The following is a 25,245-nucleotide window of genomic DNA, read 5'->3' as shown; positions in this document are numbered from 1 at the left end:
TAAGCGCTCGTGTGCACAGTAGTATGTCAGCGGGAGAGCTTCTGCCGACACAGCTTATGCCGCTCGGGGGGTTGGTTTTTTATGCCAACGGGAGAGCTCTCTCCCATTGGCGTAGAGCGTCTTCACCACACACGCTGCAGCAGTGTAGCTGTATTGGTACAGCTGCGCTGTTGCAGCTCTGTAAGTATAGATGGGGCCTTAAAATCAGGGGAAAAAAGGGTAAAAGCACTTCATTTACTGTTAAAAATGACAGTGGTTCACAACAGAAAATTTATCAATGACATGTTTCTCACTACAGAGACTGGAGTGCCCTAATGAAGATTTTAATTGGATTTACCACTTCACTTAATTGGATTTTATTTCACTACTGGATTCCTCAAAGTAGTATGTCAGTTCAAACTTAGCTATTTATGCTTTCAATGTATAAACTGAAGTGTTAAAGTCCTATGTCCCGAAAGATGAATACCCATTTAACACATTAATTACACAGAGATAATAGACAAGAGAAAAGTGATTTCTCCACAATATCAAAATGCTAGTTGGACAAGCTTCTGCCCTTCCAGTGTACCCTCTATTAGCCTTTTGTCCCCTCAGAAATCATTGGTAACATTCTATGAATCATTTAAGATATATTTTCCAGCAGCTTATATCCAGTTTCCCAGCGACCCACGCATTACCACTATACCAAGCCTAGCAACGGGTGTGTAAACTCTTTGTTTTCTAAGAAGAAATGAAACGGGAGGAAATTGAATTTAGAACATACATTCTTATGTACTTTCAGCAATGGAGTACTGTGTTGCCAGTTATGCTCACTGTTACATGACCGCTTTAGCCTGTCAATCCAGGATTTTTGAAACCCATAGTATACTAGGCTACATTCTAAAGAATAGAGCAGAAATACAATAAGAATATTATGAGATAGTTGCAGGCAGCATGGAGAATGGAAAGCAATCTTCTAGAGAATATAGAATGTTTCTTCAATGTTTCCATTAATCCAGTTTAACAAAGAACTAAATTTCTCTTCCCCTCCCCCCATTTAAAAGGTACTTTGAACTTTGGATTTGCATTCCAGTATCTATACTTATGAATTCCACCATAGCAGATTTGTATATAAATGTTCACAACTCAGAGCAGAAGGGCACATACACCTCCCCCCACACATATGCATTTTTCCATTGGCAGCATGACCGGCTGAACAAGCCCTGCCCTATACACCTTCATCTGCATACAAGTAGTATGATTATAAGGGAAAATCCAGTAGTACATTTGAGTCATGGCAGCAGAGCATAGTCCGGATAGTGAAGGCTGACCACTGGATACCGTTGTATAAGGTTTCATTTCCATGCAGTCTCAAGGCTTATTAAAGAAAATTAAAGGCTTATCTAAGCTATTTGTAAACAGAGACCTAGCTAAAAGGATACTATAACCTTGGATTAAATGGAAGCAAGAATTTTATATCTTCTTCTTCGGCTAGCCTGCAACGTGAGGATGATGTCTGCCAAGGGGGTTCATTGGTGAGTTTTTAAGTGGCTAAGGAGCCCAATTCGTGCCCTGCAGATTTCCCCATAGAAGCGACAGGTGTAATCTTGGACGAGACATAGTTGTTGGCTGTTGACTGTTGTGCCTTTTCTTTACACACACACATGCGCACACAGTTTAGCACAGAAACAGAGAAATTGAAGTGACAGTGTACAGAAAGTATACTTGATTTAAATTCCTTCTTTCCCCAAAAATCTGTGCTCTTGGCAGAGTGTGTAAGAGTAGCATGGGGGTTATAAGTGTACTACTGGCCCAACTACTTAAGTATTACAATCGGAATGCCTTGAAGTTTTGTAGCGGTCAGATTCCTACATCTTTACAGTTACCTTTCATTCATCAAGAACAAAGGAGGTTGAGTAACAATGATTAACACTTGCACTCTGATTTTAGGCACTGTATCCATTTGGAATTCTGCAAGCAGGGGCAGCGAATTATATGGGCCTGTGGTGCCAATGCATGCTCCAGCAAATTCAGGGCGTGGGCTGGGGGCCCGGCTCCACCAATGTTCAGAACCAGGTCTCCCCTGGAGCATCCCCTGGCCCCGCCTGCCACCCCTGCCTGCCTCCCCCGGAGCGTCCCTGCCTGTGCCCTGGGCAGCAAGCAGCTGCCTTGCTACTCCGCGCTGCACTCCCTCGCCGGCCGCTGCCGGCTACAAAAAGGAGCAGTGCTGGTGGCAGGCTGAGTTGGGGAGGAGACGCACATGTGATGGCAGCCCTCCCCTCCCCCCACCACAGGGGAGGCGAGGGGGCTTCCTGGTCCCTAGGAGCACGTGCAGTGAGTGCCAGGTGAGTGTGCTGCCAGGGGGGAGAAGGGGGTCCCTCCCCCATAGCTCACTGCTGCTGGCGGGGAGAGGGCGGGGGGGGGGGCAGAAGACTCTGGAATCCTCCTCCTCTCTGGCCCCAGCCCTGGGGCAGCCTGCCAGCACCCCAAACTCCTCATATCCAGCCCCACCCCAGAGCCCGCACCTCCAGCCAAAGCCCATCCCCCCGACACACCCCAATCCTCTGCTCCACCCTGAGCCTCCTCCTGCACTGTGACCCTCTCACCCCGGCCCCACCCCGCAGCCCTCACCCCAACCCTCTGCCCTAGCCCTGAGCCTCTCCCACAACTCAAACCCCTCATCCCCAGGCCCAGCCAGAGCCCTCATCCCCCCACACCCCAACCCTCTGCCCTAGCCCTGAGCCCCTCCTACACCCCAAACTCCCAGCTAGAGCCCTCACCCCCTGCACTCCAACCCTCTGCCCCAGCCCTGAGCCCCCTCCCACAACCCTCATCCCCAGCCCCAACCCAGAACCCACACCCCCAGCCAGAGCCCTCATCCCCCCACACCCCAACCCTCTACCCTAACCCAAACCCTTCATCCCCAGCTCCTGCACCCCAGCCCTCTGCCCCAGCCCTGAGCCCCCTCCCACACTCCAAACCCCTCAGGCCCACCCTATTAATTTTGTTATGTGCACCGATATGCAGGTGTGTGGGGGGGGGGGGGAAGAAGAGGGGATGGGGGGCGGGACTTGGACCTGTTCTGGGCACCACCAAAAATTAATACAAACCTGCTGCCCGTCTGCAAGTGAACTATCAGTGAAGCCACATTATGTAACAAACAGTTGTGTAGAGTGAGTATTTACATAAATTAGCCCTATCTTCAAAAGACTTCAGCAGCTTGCCAACTCCATTCATCTGCCTGGGATGGTTGCTGATCAGAATTCATTTTTAAACTGAGCTTTTTACCTTCAGACAGACATTGCCACAAACTCACCTGAAGAAGCTCTCTGTGTAAGCTTGAAATCTTGTCTCTCTCATCAACAGAAGTTGGTCCACTAAAAGATACTACCTCATCCACCTTGTCTCTCTAATATCCTGGGACTGATATGGCTACAACACTGCATAATTGCCCCAAATGGACAAAAATTCCTGATTATTGCTTGCAACTGAACCTGATTTCACATGCTACTTTAAGAAGAAAGTTGTCATTTACCAGCATTAGGGTTCTTTTAAATCTGTCTTTATTCCTCCTAAGTTACAATAGCCTTTTCCTTTGGCAATCCAAGCTAAATATTTGAATTTTTTTCCATATCATGTCAGCTGCAAGTCACTCAATATACTTGCCTGACATAGTTATGTATTTTGAGGGAAGGGTAAGTAGTGATGGTTACTGTCATTAAAACAATACAAAGTATCAGGCAGAGAGCCAGTGGATAACATCACTGGTACAGCTGCACGCAGAACTCTGATCTCTGTTTATAGCATGGTGGTGAGAGATATAACCGTGAAGCAGTCATCGCTAACATGGACTATTTAATTTGAGAGCATCATAGCAAAGTGTTTCAAATGATCTATTGATTTGGTTCTTCCATTACTTTTAACACCCATCCAGCTTCATTATTTGAATGGTCCTGATTATTCATTTGTCTCTATTTAGGTAAAGAAGCGGTCTTCACTTGCATATTAACAAAAGCATCCATACATTGCCTTGGACACTTGGTGTTTTAAACTGCCACCTCAAGTATTTTGGATGATACATACTGTTTAATAAAACAGAGGAAGTCAAAGAAAACCCCCACACCTTTAGTGAATAGCCACATTAGTTCCTGTTCAGCCAGTTTGTAATTTGGATTTAAGAGAGGATCGTAGTACTAGAGTTCGGGATGTCTATGACAAAAAGTAACCTTTGGAAGTTGCATTAGTAAATCTCTTACACTAAGGTCATAATAATTTTCTAGGGTTGCAGATTTGACACTACAGGAGCAAACAGAAAAAAATCTAAGGTATGGTGAATACATCCTGAAGTTCACTCTTGAACACAAGTGATTAGTGAGAAGTGGAAGTGCCATAATAGTCACCAGATGACCAAGAGCTCACACTGAAATTTGAGATAATCCACAAATGCGCATTTGTGGAAGATGTTTGAATGAATGAGATGCATACCATACAGATCCCACGTAATGCAACTTTACTTTATTTCCAGTGTCCAAGAGTTGTTTAATAGAGTAGGAGGGTGTAGGTTTGTGGGCGGGAAGAAGTGGGCAAGATAGGCATCTATTAGTCAGTAACAAGAAACATGACAGAAGACTACAAATCAATCTGGACACCACACAGAGAGTTGCATGTGATTTGAGTTTAGGCACATGCTGCATTTTCACTGCCACAGGTTCCCAACTGTTATCCCAGCTATTTGCCAACATTGCAGTGATTTAGAAACCAAATACCTATTTGCTATATATGTATCTTTTGTGTTTGCTTTTTGCAAACCTTCATAGGAGTGAAGTTTTCTTTACATAGATTTTGTGAAAAAAGTCTAGGACTTTATTGAGTTCCTTAAAAAAAAAATTCCAGGCAGAAGCAGTGCAGCAGCCATCCTAAAATTGACATACCTGACAGAAGTGTTCACTTCTGAGGGGGTAGAGACCTTAGCCATGCAACTCCTCTGACAGGCAGGTAACAACGAGGATAGAGTGGGCACCTCAAAATACTGGGCTCTTCACAAGTGTGAGCTGGAGGCCTTGATAGAGGAAACATTTACCAGGAGGTAGAGCAGCCACCCCCAGAACAGCAGCAACAGGAGGAAGGGATTGGGTGCTCTTTCCCTGAAGAACTCCAGGACTTTTCCTCTGCTCAAAGCGTGCTGTAGAAGGTAAGGTGACCTTGGAAGAAGGGGACTCACAGCAGCGCAGTGTGTAGCGCTTAGTGAAAACACTATCTTTGCTGACAGGAAAGCTTCTTCCATCAGCGTCGGCACTTCGCCACCCCCAGAAGCGGTAGCTATATTGATGGGAGAAGCCCTCCAGCTGATATAGCTATGTCTACACAGGGAGTTAGGTCGATCTGTCACTCGGGCAGGGATTTTCCACACCTCTGAACAATGCAGTTATACGGACATAAGTTTGTAGAATAGACCAGGGCAGATACTGCCTGTTTTAATTGGATGAGAAAAGTGAAGCCTAGCCTCTCCCAAGCTACAATGTTTTCAGTCACAGTATAATCCCTGACTGTTGTCTTGAGAGAATCAACAATATGCCTTCTCCATTTTAGAGGAACAGAAGTACCATATGATCAAGGTGATCAACCAAGGTAATAATGCATTGAACAGTGCATATGAAACAGTGTTTCAAGCAATCCACTGATTGAAATTTATCAAAATTTTAAAACTAGTAAATTCTTAAAAATTTAAGTTGTTTGCCAACAAGACAGGCAAGACTTCAAATTGTTTAGGGCTAGTTTGCACAGCCCTATTCCCTACCATGTTAAAACAAGATTAAAAAGTATAGAGTTCTTCAGCATATTATCTGGCAAAAGTAATATAAGAGGCACACTGTGAAAAAGAGCCAATTAATTCCCCAGCCTGACGTAGAAAAAATTATTTATTAATTCAGATGCTCTAGGATAAGTTTGTTCAACTCAAATGTTTTGCTTATTCAAATTGTGTTTAAAGTTAGATTTGAAGAATACATTTTCATTAACTGGAGGATGCTCTCTTTTGGTAGAGCAAGCTTCAGCATTAAAAATAAATGAATACAAAAATGCCCATTTGAGCTTTTCCTACACTTCACAGCCCCTTATCAAGTACACTGCCTGAACAAGTGCATGCTTCACAATTGTCATGTTTCACTGCATTTCACTTTGTTTCATTGTTTCTCTCTCCTTCCCTCCCCAACATAAAGCACTTCCCACCACAGTTCCATACATCAACCATGCTAACACATTACATTCAATAAAAGATTGAACTATGCATGGTTACAAATCCACAGAGCACAGATATAACAGTAGATAAATGCCACAAAACCCAGAGATGAAAGGAAGTGCTTTCCACTTATCCATTAAGTCAGTTCAATTTCACTTGTAACATTAAGGCAATATTTTTTAAGCCTTTGAGACACAGCAGTTATTATAGGGAACACTATATTTAGCAACTAGAAGTAAAAATATACTTTACTTTTCAGATAGACAAATCCATTAATGTTTTCTGCCACTTAAGAGTGCCAATCACTCTCCACAATTTTCCACACCCTACCCATTATTATAAGGGGAGCTGGTATCAACCCCTATACTTAGGTTGCCTAACATTTTCCCATTTCCCTTGCAGCCTTTTTTTTTGGGGAGGGGGAGGGAGGGAGGAACACTCATACCTCCATTGTTCACAGCAAGCTTTTCTTGCCCCTTTCTTTCACACCACCCAGATCCAGTACACATCTCCAGCACTGTATCCTATCCCTCTTGGAGACATTATGTGGGGAAGGAGGTCAAAGAGCCAGGCTGGGCCAGGCTCCCTTCAGCCACCCTCTTAATCTAGCACTGACAAAAGTAGCTCATCTGCTCCACCTCTAGGATAACTGAGGGCCTGACTCTTGAATTTTTAAATGTTTGGGACTGGCAATACTGGAAAGCAAACAAACTATTTGGCTTTATTCATGGCATCTTGTTTCCAAGAAGGGAGTTGGGAAGGAAGGAAGCATGAAGCTCAAGAGCATGAGGAGCCTTGTATTCTGTTTACTTATGGATGTTTTTCAGATTTTGGCAAGAATTGGTTCTGCTATACTTCCTCACGGCTGTATCCCACGGGGTGTACAAGCTTGGGGATATGGCTACTGTTTTTGAACAGTGTTTCAAAATTAGTGGGTCATGGCTCTGAGTCACAAAAGGCAACCAGGCAGGTCACAAGGCGTCGAAGAGATTATAATCTAAAACAAAGAAAATATTACACCCCCATATATCTTTCAAGGGTAAGCATTCTCTGCCAACTCCTCTCTAAACACATCCAAATTATATAGGCTTATTACAGATACTTTTTTTTGTTTTGCTCTTTGATAGCAAATGTAAGGGAGATGTGAAAGTTTACTTCATTTTAAGGTGTTGGCAACCTGAAAAGGTTGAGAAATGTTATCTTGGAATATCAATCCCAAGGTTCCAACTAAGCATTACACACTGAAGTGTTTTCAGGATTGTTCCCTTCCCAAATGAATATTGCTTACTAGAGGTGAAAAGTGAATCAGATAATCTGCAGCAGCCATTATGGATTTTACATTAAGAAGCTGTTGTGAAAGTCAATGACTCTTCTTCCTTACACGGAGATTCAATTCATGTTTTCAATGAAAATTATTTAAATAAATGCTTACAAATTATGTACTGGATACCCACATTATAAAATCTAAATTTGCCCTCCATATATATCATACCATAATAACTGAACTTACTCAGCTATTGTGCCTAAGTCATAGATGTTTTCATGCACGTATTTTTCAAGCCTCTCTTCTGGTCCCAGTAAGGGCCAATATAAGCACAGTTTTAAGTATATTAACTCATTGATTAATTAAGGACTAAAAGCTATCAATGTTATGACTCTGAAACCAAAAATCATTTTCTTCAGGAAATTATGGTCATTTACTGGTTTACTTTACTTAATTCTCATGAGGATCCACTACTGTGCCAGATTTATAGGTGCTCAGAGAGCTCCTTAACAGGCAGTAACCAAAAGCAAGACACTAGCATAGTGAATTAGGTACATCTTAATAGGTTTGTTAATGGGAATGAGAGGAAATTACAACAGCAAGTACTTAATATGAAATTTCATGTTTGTACATACTATTTAGTTGCTATTTTGAAGTTTATTTTTACATTTAATGCTGAAATGCGTCTTACCTGAAGACTTCTTTCTACCTTCCTCTGACCCACACAAGTGTGCTGGATCCAGATGTGCTCAATTTTTTTCCCCCACTGGGTAAAAAATCCTATAGCATAATTAATACTTTCTATGAATTTTAATTTTTTGCTCAAGCTGAGCGTGATGCTGTGTATAAGAAAGGTAACCACCTATATCACTGTTATCACTGTTACACAATTTCCATAAATCTTATACAAAGCATATCATGTAAGGTGTCAATGGAAAAGTTGGTCTATCAAATACGATTATGCTAGCTAAATCCAAGTATCATCTTTGTATCTGAAATTATGATATTGGCTATGTACTTGCATCTTACACGTGTTGTATTCCTGGGTAAACACCCCGCCCCCAATAGAATTTACATCAAAGCCAGACAGTTATTTTGATAGTCAATTAAGGACACTCAGCTCACAATGGGCCATTGAAGAAATTCATCCTTCCCAGTAAGCTTTCCTGTAGATGTCTCAGAAAGAATGTGGACAATGGCTGCCTCTGTGAGTCAAAGCATATAAGGGTATATGATATTCTCATGTGACCCTGGACTCATCTTGCGCCAATAATTTTCCATGCATCTGGGTTGTGGGCTTTATTTGAGACTGTAATATTCCATGCACATGGCCGAGGATATAAAAAGGCACTTGAGACATCTCCATTTAGTCTTCATTTCCTGCTTCATTTCTCTGGTCTGGATTACTAACAAAAAAGCTCTAAACAAGGACTGATGACCCCCAATCTGTTTGGGTGATTCCAGAGAGACTTTTGCAAGCTAGCAGTTTATTCCCACTGCTTCAAACCTGATTTAAGGACTTTGCAATCACTTGTATGTATATGATCTAGTAACCATTTATAATTCTTCTTTTCTTTTATTATTAAACCTATAGTTTTTAGGATTGGCATATGTGTGGGCATTGGGTAAGATCTGAGTTATATATTGACCTGGCTAGGTGGCTGGTCCCTTCAGATTAGAAGGACCCTATAACTGATGAAACTGGTTTTCAGTAACCGCTCATCAAAAATTCTAGTGTCTGGGTGGTGAGCCAAGGGCTGGAATGCCTAAGGAGACTGCATTTTGAGTTCTTGTTAACCAGTGTGATGATACAGATATGTTCACTACAAAACACCCTTTTAGCTTAATAAGCTAAATTGCCACTGTACACTGGCAGCAGAACATTAACACCAAGTTACATGTTCTTGCTGCTCTTGGACCAGCTGAGATTAGACATGTTGACCAAAATCATCTTGGCCTGCATACATGGGCGATTATGTTCAAAGAGCAGGTGTTGGAACACCTCATGTAAATAGAGAACCTCAAAGGAGGTCATATATTCTACCCTCTTCTACCCAAGGCATTACAATGGCAGTGGCAGTTGGTCAAGAGTGCACCAAGCATAATATGGGATGAAAAGAGGGAAAACTCAGTGTGCCGCTCCTGGCAAATTAGAGATTGCAAAAGACAAGACAACACAAAGTGCACATACCACATGAAACTGCTATCTGTTGGTTCTTCTACACTGCCAGATTTAAGCTACTAGGCCCTCAAACCATGCACATTTTAAAAAATGTATTAACGAAAAGTGTGCTTACAACTATAACTTTGAACATATGTCCATAATGATCACATCAATGTCCAAAATTGAGAATCTATCAGACTCTCTTTGGCTTTCTAGTTCTAAACTGTGCTTGTAGCATCCTGCATATCAGAACTTCGAATACTTACCTTAAAGCAGCTTAAGTGAGTCTTAGTGTAGTTCAGCTCTATCTACTGAACAAATCAGCTTTCTACTACTACTGCTGTTAGTGTTAGTTGACCATAATATCTTACGAGTGTTGCTCATACACCTCATCCACAAGTGCTGGGTCCTGACTTTCTCAAACAAAGCCTGTTAAAAGCCAGAAGACTTTGAATGTCATGCTAGTTTTCCCATGTAGGTTTTAAATCCTTTCCCTTTCACATGCTGGGGGGGGGGGGGGGGGGTGATTTCTGAAACCTGCAGGGTGTATAGAGTCACTTTTTAATTCAGGAAGTTGCATTAAGGTATGCTTTGCTGAAAGTAAGATTTAGCCACTGTGATGTAGTATCCACCCTACCCAGAAGTGGAAGGGGTTAAGGGAGGCCCCGGGGTCCTACCATATCCTATCCCCAGGAAGGAGCAGTGGAGGTGAGTCCTCCAAGCGGCACAGTGAGGCTCCATGGAGCGGTCAGTCAGTCAATTAGAGAAGGGCTGCAGGGAACAGCCAATCTGGGGCCAGCAGGCCCATTAAGAGAAGCTGCAGAGCAGAGCAGAGATGGTTGCTGCAGGGAGCCCAAGGAGTGAGGACTGTGTTCCTAATATGCTGCAGGAAGGTAGCACCTTGGACAGAAAAGCTGTTGGTAGGGACTGGGGGAGCAAGAGGGAGCTTCTGACTGGCTGTTGTGACTGGGTAGCTGAATGCCCGGAGGTAAGGGCAAAGAAGGTGTTGGGGCTGTGGGAAAGCAGCCCAGGGAATTGTAGCAGCATTGAAGGAACTTAAAGAGGCCCAGCAGGAGGCTGCCATCTACAGGGTCCCTGGTCTGGGACTCAGAGTAATGGGTGGGCCCCACTCATCACTGAGGAAGTGGCTGGACTATTGCACAGTGATACCTCCTGCATCTGGAATGGGGGAGAAACAGAGCGACCTAGCCGGAGGACTGAGTCATGAAGAGGACGCGGTGGTTCCTGAGGCTAAGAGAGGGGCTGCAGGTGGCAAGTCAGAGCAATGGTGTGCAAACTGCAGATGGTGGCGTCGGCTTTGATCTAAACCTCCAAAGTGATCAGGAGGCAGCGCCAGCCCAGCGGTGAGCGGTGCACCCCATGACAGGCATCTTCCAAAGCTAAGTGAATCAAATAGAACCTGCAGTTCTGATACTTCATGGAAGTTAACATTTTGGATCTCACTTTAAGACCACAATGAGTAAGAGTAATGGAATGATGCCCTAGTGTAGCACTCCCATAATTGGTAGGGGGATGGAGAACCGACGAAACAACATTTATGTGGGAAAGAATGTTTAACAATCCCCTATAACATTATACATCAAGATGACTGGTATCTGAAGTTTTCCAATCACTACCCATCCATAGGCGGTGGGTTATATTCTTTTGTGGTGCCCGAGCTCCAGCAATATTCAGGGCTGGGGGCCCAGCTCCAGCAATATTTGGAGCTGGGTCTCTCCCCCGGCCCTGCCTGGAGCGGGCCCCGGCCCCCGCGGGTCTCCCCCCCGCCCTGCCATGTCCCTGCCTGGAGCAGGTCCCAGCCTCCACCTGCCACCTCCCCCCGCGCGTCTCCCCACCGCGGGTCTCTTCCCCCCCCCCCCCCCCGTGTCCCTGCCCGAAAGAAAGCAGCACGCACCTCTCCTGTGCCTGCGTGTGCTGCCGATGTAGCACATTCCTACGCGGAGCCCTGCGCCCACCAGCAACTGCTGTCTGCTGCCCCAGGGTCCTAGTACTCCCCATCCATTAATGGCAAGGCAGGCTGCCCTTACCCTGCCCTTCTGCCCTAGCCCTGAGCCTCTTCAACGCCCCAAACCCCTCATCCCCAGCCAAAGCCCTCATCCCCCTGCACCCTATTCCTCTGCCCCAGCCCTGAGCCCCCTCCTGCATTGTGAACCCCTCATCCTCAGCCAGAGCTGTCATCCCCCCGCACCCTAATCCTCTGCCCCAGCCCTGAGCCCCCTCCTGCATCACGAACCCCTCATCCTCAGACCCACAGCCCTCACCCCTGCACCCCCTCCTATCCCCAAACTCCCTCTCAGAGCGAGCAACCCCTCCCCCTTCTCACACACCCCCTCCTGCCCTCAAACTCCCTCCCAAAGCCTGCACCCCCTCCCTTTGCACTGCCTCCCACCCCCAAACTCCATCTCAGAGCCTGCATCCCTCACCCCCTCCTGCACACCCACCCCCTGCCGCAGCCCGGAGCCTGCACCCAGCACCCAAACTCCATCCCAGAACCTGCACCCCTCCTGCACCCTAATCCCCAGCCCAGGACCTGCACCCCAGACCTCCAACCCCCCCCCAACTCCCCTCCCAGAGCCTTAGGCAGGTTGAGGGGGGCGGAGTTGGGGGGACGGGTTCTGGGCACCACCAAAATTTCTACAAACCTGCCACCCATGTACCTATCTAAAAGGAGTACTTGAGAATGAGATCTGAAGTCAGTCTTCCCAGCTAGTAGTAGTAGTAGTCATAGGGGAGGCAGCTAGAGCCTATGGGAAGAGTCATTTGAGAAGGAGACAACTACATAAGCTTTTTTTTTTTTTTTTTTTTTTTTTTTTTTAAACGGTGATTGGCAAAACAAAACAAAATACAGGCTAGTTTTGTCCTCCCAACCCACTTTTCCAAAGTAGGTTTTACCATCCCTAATAAAGAGCTATGATAATTAAAGAAATTCTCTTAACTAGGTCAGTAGGCAAATAAATGTGAAGGGGAAAGGAGGCTGAAAAGGTATGTGAATGGAAGGGCAGAGTGAGAGATGTGTTTTCTTTCCTGTAAGTTTATCTGATAGTCTGTCTTAACTTCTCTCAAAAACTGATGTGTCATGTCAAAGCTAAAACTCCAGTATTAAGAGTTACTCAAGGGCTGGTCTACATGACAAAGGTAGGTTGGCTTAACTACATCGCTCAGGACTGTGAACAATTTCACACCCTGTGCAATGTAGTTAAGCTGACCTAACCCCCAGTGTAGGGTAACCAGACAGCAAATGTGAAAAATTGGGATGGGGGGAGGGGGTAGGGGTAATAGGAGCCTATATGAGAAAGAGACCCAAAATCGGGACTGTCCCTATAAAATCGGGACATCTGGTCACCCTACCCCAGTGTAGACACCGACAAAGAATTCGTTTATCAACCCAGTTACCACCTCTCAGAGAGGTGGATTTACTACAGCGATGGACAAACCCCTTCTGTCACCGTATTAAGTGTCTGTACCACAGCGGCACAGCTACAGCTGTGCCACTGTAGCATTTCTAGTGTAGACATAGCCTTATTTTGGGAATAGGGCTCTTTAGTGTTCATGAATCTTAGAAGTGTAGGACTGGGAGGGACCTCAAGAGGACTTAATATTATCTAGACCATCCCTGACAGGTAAAGATTGTCTAACCCATTCTTAAAAACCTCCAATGATGGAGATTCCATAACCAGGGCCGGCTCTAGAGTTTTTGCCGCCCCAAGCAGCCCCCCCCCCCCCAAAAAGCCGCAATTGGCGGCAGCTCTACCGCCGGTTCATTCTACAGTGGCAATTTGGCGGCTGGTCCTTTGCTCTGAGAGGAAGTGATGGCCCCGCCGCCGAATTGCTGCCAAACGGCCCCCCCTCTTCATTGGCCGCCCCAGGCACCTGCTTGCTATGCTGGAGCTGGCCCTGTCCATAACCTCCCTAAGGTGGAAGAAATCTATTTCCATACTAAGCAGTAGGAAGGCTAAAGACACATGTTGACAATTCTATATTGTGAGAACCTATTAAAGTTTGCCATTTTATATCAAATTTCATGCAAAAGATGAAAAAGGAAATTTGAAGTTAAAATTTCTGGCATTTATTGGCCAAGATTGCACAGACCTTACATTCAATTCAAAGGCATCTTTCGGTCTACCACATCTGATCAATTTCAAAATTTCAGGGAAAATTCTAGGCTTCAATGGTTAGAGCCATATTAATTATGGAGAAAATCAGAACAAAAAGGGGGAAAATGGGGGACACAGAGCCCCTCCCATCTAATTAACACAGCCACAGCATCAAGCTCCTTTGCAATTGTCTATAGATCAAACTGGTTGATGCACCCATTAACATCTTTGAGCATAACAATATTCCTGCTCATCCTCTCAGATGACACCCCAGATGACACTCCCAGATAGAAAGAGGTATGGGGGCATGCATTGCTGAAGACAAAATGCGGAATGGTGGCATGCACACAGGCCTTGGCATGGGGAGAATAGGGCATCCTGATATGGAGGCCCCCAGAGCCTCTAGCATGAGGGAAAGGGTGGGGAAGTTTCAGGAAGTCTCTGAAAGAGGGGGACAGGAAGATGGCACACAGGGAGCTTAAGGACTGCATGGAACCCATGATGTGTGCAGTAAGCTTGGCAGACAAACTATGAAGTGTGCAACCCCAGTGTACTCTATTGCACCTTTGACTCTGCAGCACCTAGCTGATGAAGTTGTGTGAAGAGTACCCTAAAGGCAGGTCCACTTAACACTGCACCCAGGCAGCTGTGCTGCTGAAGTGCTTTAGTGAAGATGTTCCAAGAGCACTCTCCTGTCGGCTTAGTTAATCCACCTACTGCCAACATAGCACTGTCTACTGGCAGTTAGGTCGGTATAAAACAATGTCGCTCATGGGTGGGGATTATTCATTATTAAGCCCTGATCTACACTACAGAATTAATTCAGTATAACTAATAAAAGTAAAGGGCAGCAAAGAAAGCACTTGCTCAATTGTGTATAACACTGAAGACACACTGTTGCAGAAAGCTTAATTACATTTTTTAAAACTAAGTTAGATATAAGCAGTTGTGACAGATGGGGAAGCCATTTCCTGACAGTTAATGGTTGGCGAGAGTAAAGGGCCCAAGGAAAGCTAAGCTCTTAACTCGGTTGGTAGCTGCCAACAAATGCCTATCCTATCAGTCACTACTGGAAAATAAGGCTTCAATTAATGCTGTTGCTGCAAATAAGGAGAGCTATACACAGTGTTAACTTTGACAGACTATTTACAACTTTTGGGTCCTATTTTCACATTACTTTCCAACTTTTCAATAATGATGATGCTGTATCTGAAACAGACACACAGAGGTGATTTGTGTTTTCAGAATGCTACGGTCGTAGGTTATCACAATAAAAATGTGCTGATACTGTATAAGCATTAGCTTCATTTGCCTCAACTGCAGTTACATTTTCATTTCAAACAAATCTCTGAGCAAAACATCACTTTAAGATCAAGGCAAAACAAACTGACGTCACCGTTAAACACAGTTAAATGCAACTTCAAAGTTGGCAAAACTATCCCTTGCACATTACAGTTCATTTTCAATACTCTAGCTGTCCACGAAGATGAGTTCTCAAGCATTTAATCTCATGAGATTTATGGCATTTCCTTCTATTAATTTTACACTCATTTGCCCACAAGCCAGTAAGAGAAAATATAATAGATTTATATGGCACATTTTAGTTTTAATGGACTTTTGCTAGAAAGTGTCTTTAGAAACAATTTACAAATAATTTAGGTATCAAACAGGAATATGCATACTGTACGACATCCTCCCCTCTTTGGAAAGTGAACGTTTTGGTCATCAGATACATGCTTCCTCAGGAGGCCCTGCAGGCTTAGTCAGATCAGCGCCAGGAATTCAGTGAACCCGGGGTCATGCTGTCAAGACTCCAGAGTAATGCAGCGTTTAAGCATTTGAACAGAATTCAGCCAGGGAATTAATGACTTCTGTTACAATACCATGACATCTGTCTTTACAAAACAACTCTTGCCACATTTCCTCCCCTCCCCCCTAAAATTGGGAAAATAACTTCTTACCCAGCTCTCCTCTAAGGTTGAGGAATTCTTGAGATAGCTCTTTATGCTGTTTTAGTGCTTCGTCCCTCTGTAAAAAAAAAAAAAAAAAAAAAAAGAAGAAAAACACATTTGGTTACTAGTGTTTTGAATAGAGCACCTTCCAATAATTAACTCACATTATCTGTAGGAAAACAAAAGGCAAGAGGGAGAAGCCAAGAAATGAATCATTTAGGGTAACAGCTTTGCTGTTACAAACACACAGATGTTCCTTAGCTGTTATGGAAGTTATTCTTTAAACAGCCTCCCTAGTTTTCCCAAGTTAACAATCCAATTAAATCTTAGTTTGCAGCAATTAAATGATAGTATTTAGGATTTTTTCCCCCTCATGGGTGTAACTGTATATTGACCCACAGTGTTTCAACTAATACATGCATAGGACATATGATACATGCCTCTTTCAAACACAAACTTAAATATTTATGCTAAGATCTAGTCTGCATATGTACTTTGTGCTGAATGTAAACAAAGCTAAACTTTGCTAGAAGCTCAATCTTCTATGAAGGAAAGGTAAAGCTCACTTTTAAACTATCGCCATTTTTTCATTAATAGATTTTATACGTTCAATGACTGCTAAAATACTCAGATTTAACTTCTAGCTTTAAAAAACAGATTAGAATAGAAAGAATATATATAAAAATATAGAAAATAGTCTTGGCATTCAGGAAGACTAACTAGAGCTTTTTAAAGCAAGAATCAGCTTGTTATTCAACTTAAAAGCCAGGGGGGGGAAAAAAAAACTACCTCTTTTGCCCCTTATATTCTGCCCACAACTGAAAGACCGCCAAAAACCCTGAAACTAGCTGCTGCATAGAACAGAGTCTAAGAATCAGATTCAAGAAGGACAACCCACAGCATACATAGCATAACTACATTAAAGGTATTTCACAGCTCAATGTTCACTTCATGAACAGAATCCTCCAGACGCAACCACTGCTGTGGAGAGCATAATGTTGCAGAGATCATAAGATTCAAGCTTTCCAGTCAGGAATTGCTTGCTGCTGGAGCCATGTCACCTTCCCTGCAGTCAGCCACTGCTGAAATTCCCTGACATTCTTCCAGGAAAGCACTATAAAACAAATACTAATTACCCTTGTTGCAGCACATTGAGAATAGAGGCACATTTTGCTGCTAGTGCAGCCCATTTTCCAGCTTCTGTCTCTCCACTTTCCCCCCTGCACAGGTAACAGGGTATACAGGTGGTACTGGCAACACCACAAACCAAACTGGTCTAGCTAGATATAAGACACTACTAGGAAGGGCTCCATTGGACCTTGCTTCAGCCTTACTTCAAGCTTTGCAGGTTACCGTACTTCTTGTACTGCTCTCTCCCACCAGAGGCAGATATTGCAGCTTCTGCACTTGGCACAAGCAGCCAGTGATTACTTAAAGCCACAGCCCTTCATTTATGAAAAATGAGAAGCAGACATTAGACTGATCGATTGCCACTTACTCAAATATCAGCTGGTACAGTAAAGGAAAATCTGACCTTCTCCATGGATAATGGGGTGTATTTTTAGCTTTCTGAACTAGATATACCAGGCTTTCACTTAAATTTGTATGCACAAAAATAATTGACCTGAGACCTGGATAGAGAAACAAAATTATGCACCAGTGAGAATGCAATGTAAACACTAAGTTTAACATGATGAGTACCCAAACTTGCATTTCTAATGAACCCATCACTTGCAAAAAGCCTCACTGTGAACATTGTCTCCTTTGCTCTCACCTGTACTATATTAGAAACATAATACAGTTGTACAAAACTATTCAGATTTTTTTTTTTTTTTGAGTAGCAACTACACAAACATCTATGGTAGTTAAATTCAAACATTAACACTGCCATGCTTAGAGCCAAGGGGTGGAGTAGTGCTCACAGAAAACCCCACCTTTAGAATACATTTATTTCTCCCCTATTTAGTCCTACTGCAAATTAGTTTAGGACTCTTGATAAGAAACCCACTTATCAGATTACTTAATTAGAGGCGAATAAAGGAGGTGGCAAATATTCCTTCCAAATCTCAATTCCTTCATTCACTGAAGAGTAAGTGAAACTATGAGACACTGCTCCTAAAGACAATTAAAGCCCAAATGAGTTAGATGTAGCCATTCGTTTAGCATTAACTGCAACATTTCAGCCATCTCCTAGTTTGATATCACAGCTGTAATGCCTAGTTTGTTCGTGAGTAAAGAGTGAGTGTTTTTCCAAAAATTGTCAACTCATACAGTGTAACATTTGGACTTTTCAATCAAGTCCTTCACTGACTATGCTTCATATAAAGACCTACCTACACATTCTCTTCAGATTCATTTGCCTATATTATAACAATTTAATAAAAAAAAAAATAGCATATGAAGGTTAGAAGTTGCCTTAAAACACATTCTCTTTTGATACAAATGGAAAATAAAGTGAGGTTATTACATTGAGCCTAGAGGGAGAGGGTAAAAGTGTTGCTGAAGAAGTCTGCTCCTGTCTAGTTTAAATCAAGTGAAGGACACCTATACATGATCCTGAACTATAGGGCTGGCCTTAAATTTAGAGAGATTATGTACCGAGCAGACTGGCACAGCATATGTATATTCATATGACCTATCTTAAAGGCAAAAAAGGTGCAACGCTGTCATTTTAGCTCAATCAAGTTAGCTTAACTCAATTAATTGAAGACTCCTCTTAATGCCGATTAAGACTCATGCTAACATATTCAAAGGCTTGTTAGATGACTGTTGTAGCCTCCTATTAATAAGCATTAGGAAGGGTTTTCTAACTTGATTGAACACTTTCTCCCAATCAAGACTAAACCACAGCCATAAGTTGCTCTTTAGGGTATTAGAATTTCATACTTGTTCAAGGGAATTTACCAGGATGCAGTTTTTCTCAGGAAAAGAGTGTGAGGAAAGGATGAGTCATAGCACTGTAACATCAGTGCCCACTACAGATCTGACAATGAAATAGTGAATACTGCAGAGTTTTTATTATCTAAATAGATTTCACTGTAGTGCTGTGTACATAGTTAAGTACTATTTACTATCATTTGTTGAACTATGCAAACTAAGACTTAGTCTACCTTGTATTTTGTTTTCCCTTTTCTGTTTCATTATCTTGACGCAGTTTTCCATAGCCACCTTCAGGATCCTTGTTCTCTACTAAATTAAATTTATACTTGCATATATTTGTTCTGTGGTTTGTTTTATCTTTCAGTGTTTGTTTTTCCTCCTCCCTGCCTCCAATGTTACAAATTTCTCATTTGTAAAACTTCACTCCAATTCTTAGTTAACCCTCTTTAACCCTACTTGTGTTACTACCCAATTCTTCTTTCCGGCTACTTTCTCCACCAATGTTTTTCCTTTTTACCTCCATAGGTCTCCAAGCTCTCTCGGTCCTTTTCTTGGTGTTACTTCCCTTTCTTCTCCCTTTACTGGTGCTATTTGACTCCTCATCTCCAACCTGGCAGTTTTTTCTTTCCCCAGCTTCCCAAAGAGACTGAGGGCAGATCTACACTTAAAATGCTGCATTGGTACATCTGCACTGATGCAGCTGTGCTGCGTTAGCACTTTAATGAAGATGCTCTAAACTGAGGGAGAGCGCTCTCCAATCAGCATATTAATCCATCTGCCCAAAAGACGGTAGTTATGTCAGCGGGAGAAGCTCCCGCCAACATAGCGCTGTCTACTCCGGGGGCTAGGTTGGTATAACCGTGTTGTTCAGGGGAGTGGATTTTTCACACTCAAGCAACATAGTTATACCAATATAGGTCTATAGTGTAGACCAGACCTGAGTCCAGCCAGCTCTGAATATTTCTAAGCAATGCTTTGCACCCTTTGCCTTTACATTATGTAAGATTATGTCTACACTGCAGAGCTGTGCTGGCATAGCCTCCTAGTGGTAGACGCAGCATACACCAACAGGAGTTTTTCCTGTTTGGTGTAGGACCACCACCTCTCTGAGGCCTGGTCTACACTTCGGGTTGCCAACTCTGACTGACGCTATTCTGGGAGATTTTTTTTCCTTCCAACATTATGTAATGTCCTTTTTTAAAATATCCTAGTAAAATCTCCCGGATTGCTTTCAGTAGTCATCGGGAGAATGATGCCAATTCCCAGAGACTCCAGGCCAATCCTGGAGGGTTGGCAACCCTCTCTACACTAGGAAATTAGGTTGGTACAAATGTGTCACTCAGTGGTGTGAAAAATCCACACCCCTGAGTGATGTAGTTAAACCAACCTAACCCTGGGGGTAGCCAGTGCTAGGTTAACAGGAGAATTTCCCTGTCAACCTAGCTACCACCTCTCAGGGAGGTAGAGTACCTATGCCAAAGGGAGAACCCCTCCAGTTGGTGTAGGTAGTGTCTTCACTAAAGTGCTCCAGTGATGCAGCTGCACCACCATAGTGGTTTATATGTAGACATACCCTAAATGATGTTTGCTGACAGAAGAGTGCTCTTGTTGGCATAGCTAAGCTACTCGACACTTAACATTTTTACTGGCATAGTTATGTCAGCCAGGGATAGGATTTTTTCACACCAACATAGCTATGCCAATATAAATTTTAAGTATAGACAAGGCCTGGGAATCAGCATTGGTCACAGGGAGAAGCAATTCCTGGATGGTTAGAGGCAGGAAACTCGTGAGACCTGTGTGCCATCTGAAAGGTGAGCAGAGCCTAAGTATGCTTCTGTCAGCAATGCCACAGGGCAAAGCAGCCAGTCAGCCAAGACTCTGTCTTCCCTCCAAGTTCCATGGGACTGACTGATGGCGCTGAATGAAAGGGAGAGTGAGCACTTCTAGGTCAGCCATATGGGTAAGCAGCATTCTCCCTTGCTAACAGTTTTTCGGGGCAGACTAGCCAAGGCCTGCTCACCTCCTAGAATATCAGGTCTCCACAAAGGGCATTCTGTGTACCCATACTGAACTTCCAGGGCCCTAATCTGCCCAGCGTATGCCTGCTCTGGTTATATACGTTAGATTTTCAAAAGCACCTAATTGAGCTAGGCACCTAATTCCCATTGATTTTGAGTGGAAGTTGGGCACATAATCTGCTTGGGTACAAATCCACCCTGTACTGTCCACTTGCTAAAAGCCAGCACTGGGTTTATCATTCAAACTGCCTAGCATAATGGTAAATTTGGGCTTTACCAGTTACGAACACATCCAAATTCAAGTAGCCTGTTTAAAATTCACAGCTGCCAACATTAGCTGAATTGTTGCATGTCAGTTACACTGAAGACAAATAATTAGATTTTCCCATAGACAGATTTATGGAAAATGAAAATTTTAAGAGCACAAAGGCAGAAAATTAAGTAGTACTACAGCCATGGTTGTTGAACTCTACCAAAGCCTCTTCATACATTTATCATCACTAGACCCACTGTAAAATAGAATTTTTTTAAAAAGTCTATATATAAACTGAAAACAACAGACATAGGCATTTAAAGACAATTTAAGTTACATAATTGTCAAAGAGTTTTTCTGATTCTTTAAAGAATTTCCTTGTTAGTTACAAAACCTTCAAGGAAAACAAAGACACTAAACATTTGTTTCCAGATGTAGAAAAATCAGGGATCCTTCTAGTTTCTTTCCAGGCTTTTGTAAAATCTGAATGCAATACTTAAAATGCAAGCTTCTTAGGTAGATACATTAAACAGTAACTAGGCTTACCACCTCTGTCATATAGCTTAGTATTAAATGTAATAGCTAGGTGCTGAGGGAACTGTAGTCCTAAACATATGTGGAGTTCTACAAAATAAAACCAAACTTGCAAGACTTGAAACTGAAATATGATAATACACTAAAGAATATGAAGATGTGAAGTTTGAGTGGTCCAATCAAAACTATCATAGGCATTTCATTTCAAGTTTTATGCAGTATGACATTGTAGTACTTCAGGGTAGAGCGTCAAAGTAGAAATAAATACATGCTTTGCAAGATTTTAATTTAAAATATGACTAGAAATTAATGCAGCAGCTTTAAAAGTCATCTACAAAGAGAAATTAGTTTAGATTTGTTCATTTTTCCAGCTGTTTGGTATTAATTAAAGATCTATGTTTAAGCAAGGATCATCCCACTCAAACTTCATGGAACACTCAAGAAGTAGTCATTCTAAATTTGTGACATCAGTTATTTCAATGGCAACAGGTAGGTTGCAAGCACAATTATGACCTCATTGCCAGATCAAGTAGGAAGGCTGGATAACTAGTGTCTGCCCTTTTTTCAAATTGATCTGTTTTAATGGCACAAAAATACATAGACATTTTGTCCAAGTCAACCTTTTTCTTATAATTTTGAGGGTTATGTGGGGCTGGGAAGGGATTAGGGACAATACCAGAGTAAATCCTAGTCCCAACTATAGAATGAACAAAGTTTATATAGTTTTATACCTAGTGTGTCTTACAGCTTTTGAAACTGAAGTGTAAATCCTGTTTTACTTTGTGGCATTCCTTGATGTGTGTAGAACTGTAATTCCCTCAACAACTAGCTATTACAGTTAAAGACTAGGAGTACTTGTGGCACCTTAGAGACTAACAAATTTATTTGAGCATAAGCTTTCGTGGGCTACAGCCCACTTCTTCGGATGCCCACAAAAGCTTATGCTCAAATAAATTTGTTAGTCTCTAAGGTGCCACAAGTACTCCTGTTCTTTTTGTGGATACAGACTAACATGGCTGCTACTCTGAAACCTGTCAGTTAAAGACTGTGTGACAGAGGTGGTAAATCTGGCTCTAGTTAGGCATACCTGCCCAATAAGCTATCACTGCAAGTCTGGTACTAGTTACAAGTGCCATGTAGTATAAACTCTAAAACTTTATTTCCTCCTCTGGAAACAAAATCCTTTGAAATTGTATTTAAAACAGCAAATGGAAAGTTTCCAAGAATCAGCAATGGAAAAGTTACATTTATATATTGAAATGTCTGGGGTTTTTTAATACTCATTTTATGTACACGTGCGGTGCAGATATCCACGTGATAAACTGCATTTTACATGCACCTTTGACCACCTCACCCACACTCTGCTCACAAATTCATCTCCACTGGGACTGCCTGTAACATTCCAAACATCTGAGCAGCTTCAGACAGCTGCCATTTAAAAAAAACAGCTGCCCACACCAGGAAGAGAGGTTTTCCATCCATGAAAAAGATGGAGTTTTCCAAATTTCTCTCATAATCACACTAGTCTGAGGCCCATGCTTATAACAGTCTGTACTGCCTGTGACCCAGGAACTTCTTGGTCCCAACTGGCAAAGGGCACCAGGGGTGTACAGGGTTTTATAGGGATCTCCTGAGTCAGATATATGTATCATAGTTCACTAAAAGGTGATGAGCGAGGTCTCTACCAAGAGCTGTAGCCCGCTGGGTATCATGATCATTGCTAAATGTTTGTAAGGATAATATTTAAGAAGTTATGCCTAAATTATGTTCATTAAGGCCTTAAAAGGTAAGGCAGGTCACCAGGAGTGACATGTCTCAGATATGTTCCTTTCAGCCATGAAGTAACAGATGCTTATCTGCCTGTCTGGTCATATGGACATTGTATGCCTCTCAATGTATGCCTATTTGCATACTGAGCCACAGGCAGGAAAAAAAATAGACTGGAAAATCTAGGGGAGAGGAAATTTACAGGACAAAACAGCAGGGGGTGGCCTGTTCCTGACTAAGGACAAAGGATTCTTAGGGGATATCTAGGGGTACAAGGAAGCACAAAGGATCCCTCACCAAAGAGGCAAGCTAACAGCATGTTTGTCTTATGAAAGGAGGTTAACAGCCAGCCTGGCTATAAAACACTGCAAGGATTTTGGGTAATATTTCACAATACACAAGTATCTTGTTAATAAAGCCTAGGTTGTAGCATGTGTGTTATGAATGTGTACACCACCACCCCCATTTGTTTTCAACACTTCTACTTGCTATTATTTGAATCTCTGTGGGTGGTTAAATAAACACACTTAGTTTCAGATCTAAGTGTTGTGTGCTAAATGGAGCAATGATCTGAAGTGAAACAGGTAAGCTGGGGGGTACTGTTTCTTTGGAAGCAGTGAAACTGTGAATACTGAGAGCATCCAGTGGAACAGGGAGATGCTCAGAGGGCTTGAGCTGTTCCTGATGCTAACCAGTACAGAGACAGCAGGGCCTGCAAGGCCTAGAGGGGAATGCTTGTGTTGTCTGTGGCTGCTGGAGTTAGGGGGCTGATGCCCGGCACGCACAGACAAGATTTCCTAACGCTAAGGTTAGGTGGTAATGAGGTGGCTCAAAACACTGGGTACCTCTGGGAAGCATGTCAATGTTACAGGTTTACATAGGAGCCTCAGACCACGTGAAAGGGAAGATACCAATATTCCAATGGAAACTCTTCTAGCCGTAGAAGGTCCTTTTGAAGTCAAGAGAATATACGTAAAGAAAAGCTGGCTGGAGGTCATATTTAGAAGTTTCTAAAGTTAAGAGTTTGCTCTTGGAAGCCTGCACAGATAGCCTCATGGTACTGAGGGATCCTACCTTGAAAAGCAGACATGAAAAAACAGTACCAATAAAACGGTTAAAATTCTAAATATTTCTAATATACTTATATAAAACATGATGTGAATACATGGAGTAGTATAAGGGTTTTATTGACACTTGTTTGGGATGATCTGTATAACTGCTTCCCCACGCTGAAGCAACAAGGCCATCTCAAATAGGCACCAATATTTTATACTAATGTGGTCCATATTAATGTTGTATGAAATGAAATACACAATATATATATTTCATTCTGTAGTTTCAAGATGCTGGTTGCATCTTGCTAGAAACAGGCATCGCAATATTTATATACAGCTGTATTTATCCAATTAAATACTCTTCCTAAAAAGGGTATTAACTGTATGATTAACAAATCAGGTCTTCAGACTTCCCCTGTCGTCTCTCAGGGGATTTCAATTTTTTTTCTTCAGTACTCAATGCTCATAATATCCTGACCATTAAATGTAAACAAAGTTAACTACAAAAACAGAAGTGGCTAGAAGGGCATAAACATCAATATACCAGGACCTTTCAACAGCTGTAGCTTTTATCTATCACTTCTTGCTATATTACACCTAATTTGGAATGTAAAATCCTTAGGGTATGATTTACCAGTTTATTTTTAAGTATCATACACACCTACATTACTCCATAAATAGCACTGAGTAGCAGTTCCCAAATTATGGTCCATGATCTCTGGTGGGCCACAGAGCACTTGCTGGTTACATGGTGTTAAAATATTATCTTCCCTTCTTTTCTGCTGCTAAACTGCATTTGAAGACATCTAAAAACACATTAAGTTCTTCCCCAATGTAAGCAATGGCTGTAGTCGCCACAGGGATGTTTTTCAATGTGGATGGGATATGAAGTGGTCTCTGCAAATCAAAGATGGGTAAGTCACAAGATACTATTATGATGTAGTCAGCCTATGATGAAATTTGATGAGCCTTGGCCTGTGGGATAAAGGTAACTGTCATACACAGACGGCATGGTCCAGAGGA

The 25,245-nt window shown here is 42.6% G+C and overlaps 1 protein-coding gene across 3 annotated transcripts in view; it reads right to left on the bottom strand.

Annotated features, from left to right (window-relative positions):
• MTUS1 (microtubule associated scaffold protein 1) overlaps nt 1–25,245 on the bottom strand; it is a 151,542-nt gene that overhangs the window by 17,285 nt on the left and 109,012 nt on the right. For all 3 annotated transcript variants that reach the window (XM_065405100.1, XM_065405101.1, XM_065405102.1), the window contains one exon: nt 15,722–15,788. In XM_065405100.1, coding sequence (XP_065261172.1) covers nt 15,722–15,788 — 67 coding nt within the window. The remainder of the gene's footprint in view (nt 1–15,721; nt 15,789–25,245) is intronic.

Source organism: Emys orbicularis, chromosome 5 (genome assembly GCF_028017835.1).
Source record: "Emys orbicularis isolate rEmyOrb1 chromosome 5, rEmyOrb1.hap1, whole genome shotgun sequence".
Classification (NCBI taxonomy): domain Eukaryota; kingdom Metazoa; phylum Chordata; order Testudines; family Emydidae; genus Emys; species Emys orbicularis.
This window is presented reverse-complemented; position numbering and strand designations above follow the sequence as displayed.